We start from the raw sequence: 1,092 nt of genomic DNA on the forward strand, positions 1-1,092 counted from the left end.
GGCCTAATCGCTGCAACATCAATGTCCCTAGCCCAAAGCAATACTGCTGTGATGGCTGCTGGCCTAATCGCTGCTGCAACATCAATGTCCCTAGCTGCTGGCCCAGTGGCTGCTGCAGCACCTTCGAGTATTGGACCTCCTGCTCCCTGGGCCCAACAAGCACTCTCTTGGAGTGCTTCCCCAGCCGGGCAGCTGTGGCATTCCAGAACCTCTTCATGGCAGTTGAAGAACACTTTGAGTTGTTCCTGGCCAAATGCAGGACCTCATCCCAGAGCATGCAACATGAGAACACTTACCAGGACCCCGTAGCAAAGTCTTGCTATGGAGCAAGCCCACCTGAGCTCTTCCCTGTGTGACAGGCACAGGATTTCCTGCTCCAACTTGGGCAAAGAGGCCCCACCAAAGATGTCACCTCATAAGGCCTGGCTTCAGTGTGAGGAAACCTTGGCTTTGATCACTTCTCCTGTTGTCATCTTCGGCTTCACTTACCACCTGAGCTTACCGGATGCAACTCTTCTGCAAAGGAGCATGGACCCTCTACCCAGTCCCATTCGGGAAGGATGGAACCTCAGGCTGGGCTCAGGGAGTGGCTTTCTTGGACCGCTCAGCCCTGGGATTGCACAAGGACCTGTGATTTGGGTTGTCGGTGGGCAACGTCACTTCCAGTTTTGATTATAATTTTATAAAATTATTTATTGGATTCTTTTGGAGTAGCGGGAAAATGATAATGTCTTATGTTGGAAAACGCCTTGCCATTCTACTTGAATATGTTCAAGGACATTATTTCTGTTGCTGTTGTTTGGTATTCTCAAGTTTCCTGAGTTAAATCATCCCTTCACCCAGAAAACATGTTTTGTCTTTTAGGGCGTGGATGTTCTCCAGGCAGCTATTTCTGTTTTTATTTCGACAGTATCAAGAGTAGGTCCTGAACATAGCCTGTTAATCATATCCTGGCACCTAAAATTATCTAAAAACTCAGACCCTCTTCTAATCTAACTGCAAGATTTCTAGCAGTTGGCACCCCGCGCCTGCCCTCGGATTCTTTTCTAGACGTGGTTGAATGTGCTCATATGCCCTATGGGAGAGCATTGT

The 1,092-nt window shown here is 48.5% G+C and overlaps 1 protein-coding gene across 1 annotated transcript in view; it reads left to right on the plus strand.

Annotated features, from left to right (window-relative positions):
- Positions 1-356, plus strand: part of LOC108308387 (SREBP regulating gene protein-like) — a 2,534-nt gene extending 2,178 nt beyond the window's left edge. Inside the window, exon 4 of the mRNA XM_017534177.1 lies at positions 107-356. Coding sequence (XP_017389666.1) covers positions 107-356 — 250 coding nt within the window. The remainder of the gene's footprint in view (positions 1-106) is intronic.
- The last annotated feature ends 736 nt before the right edge of the window (positions 357-1,092 follow it).

The sequence above is a fragment of the Cebus imitator genome, unplaced genomic scaffold, assembly GCF_001604975.1.
Source record: "Cebus imitator isolate Cc_AM_T3 unplaced genomic scaffold, Cebus_imitator-1.0 Scaffold85, whole genome shotgun sequence".
In the NCBI taxonomy this organism is placed as follows: domain Eukaryota; kingdom Metazoa; phylum Chordata; class Mammalia; order Primates; family Cebidae; genus Cebus; species Cebus imitator.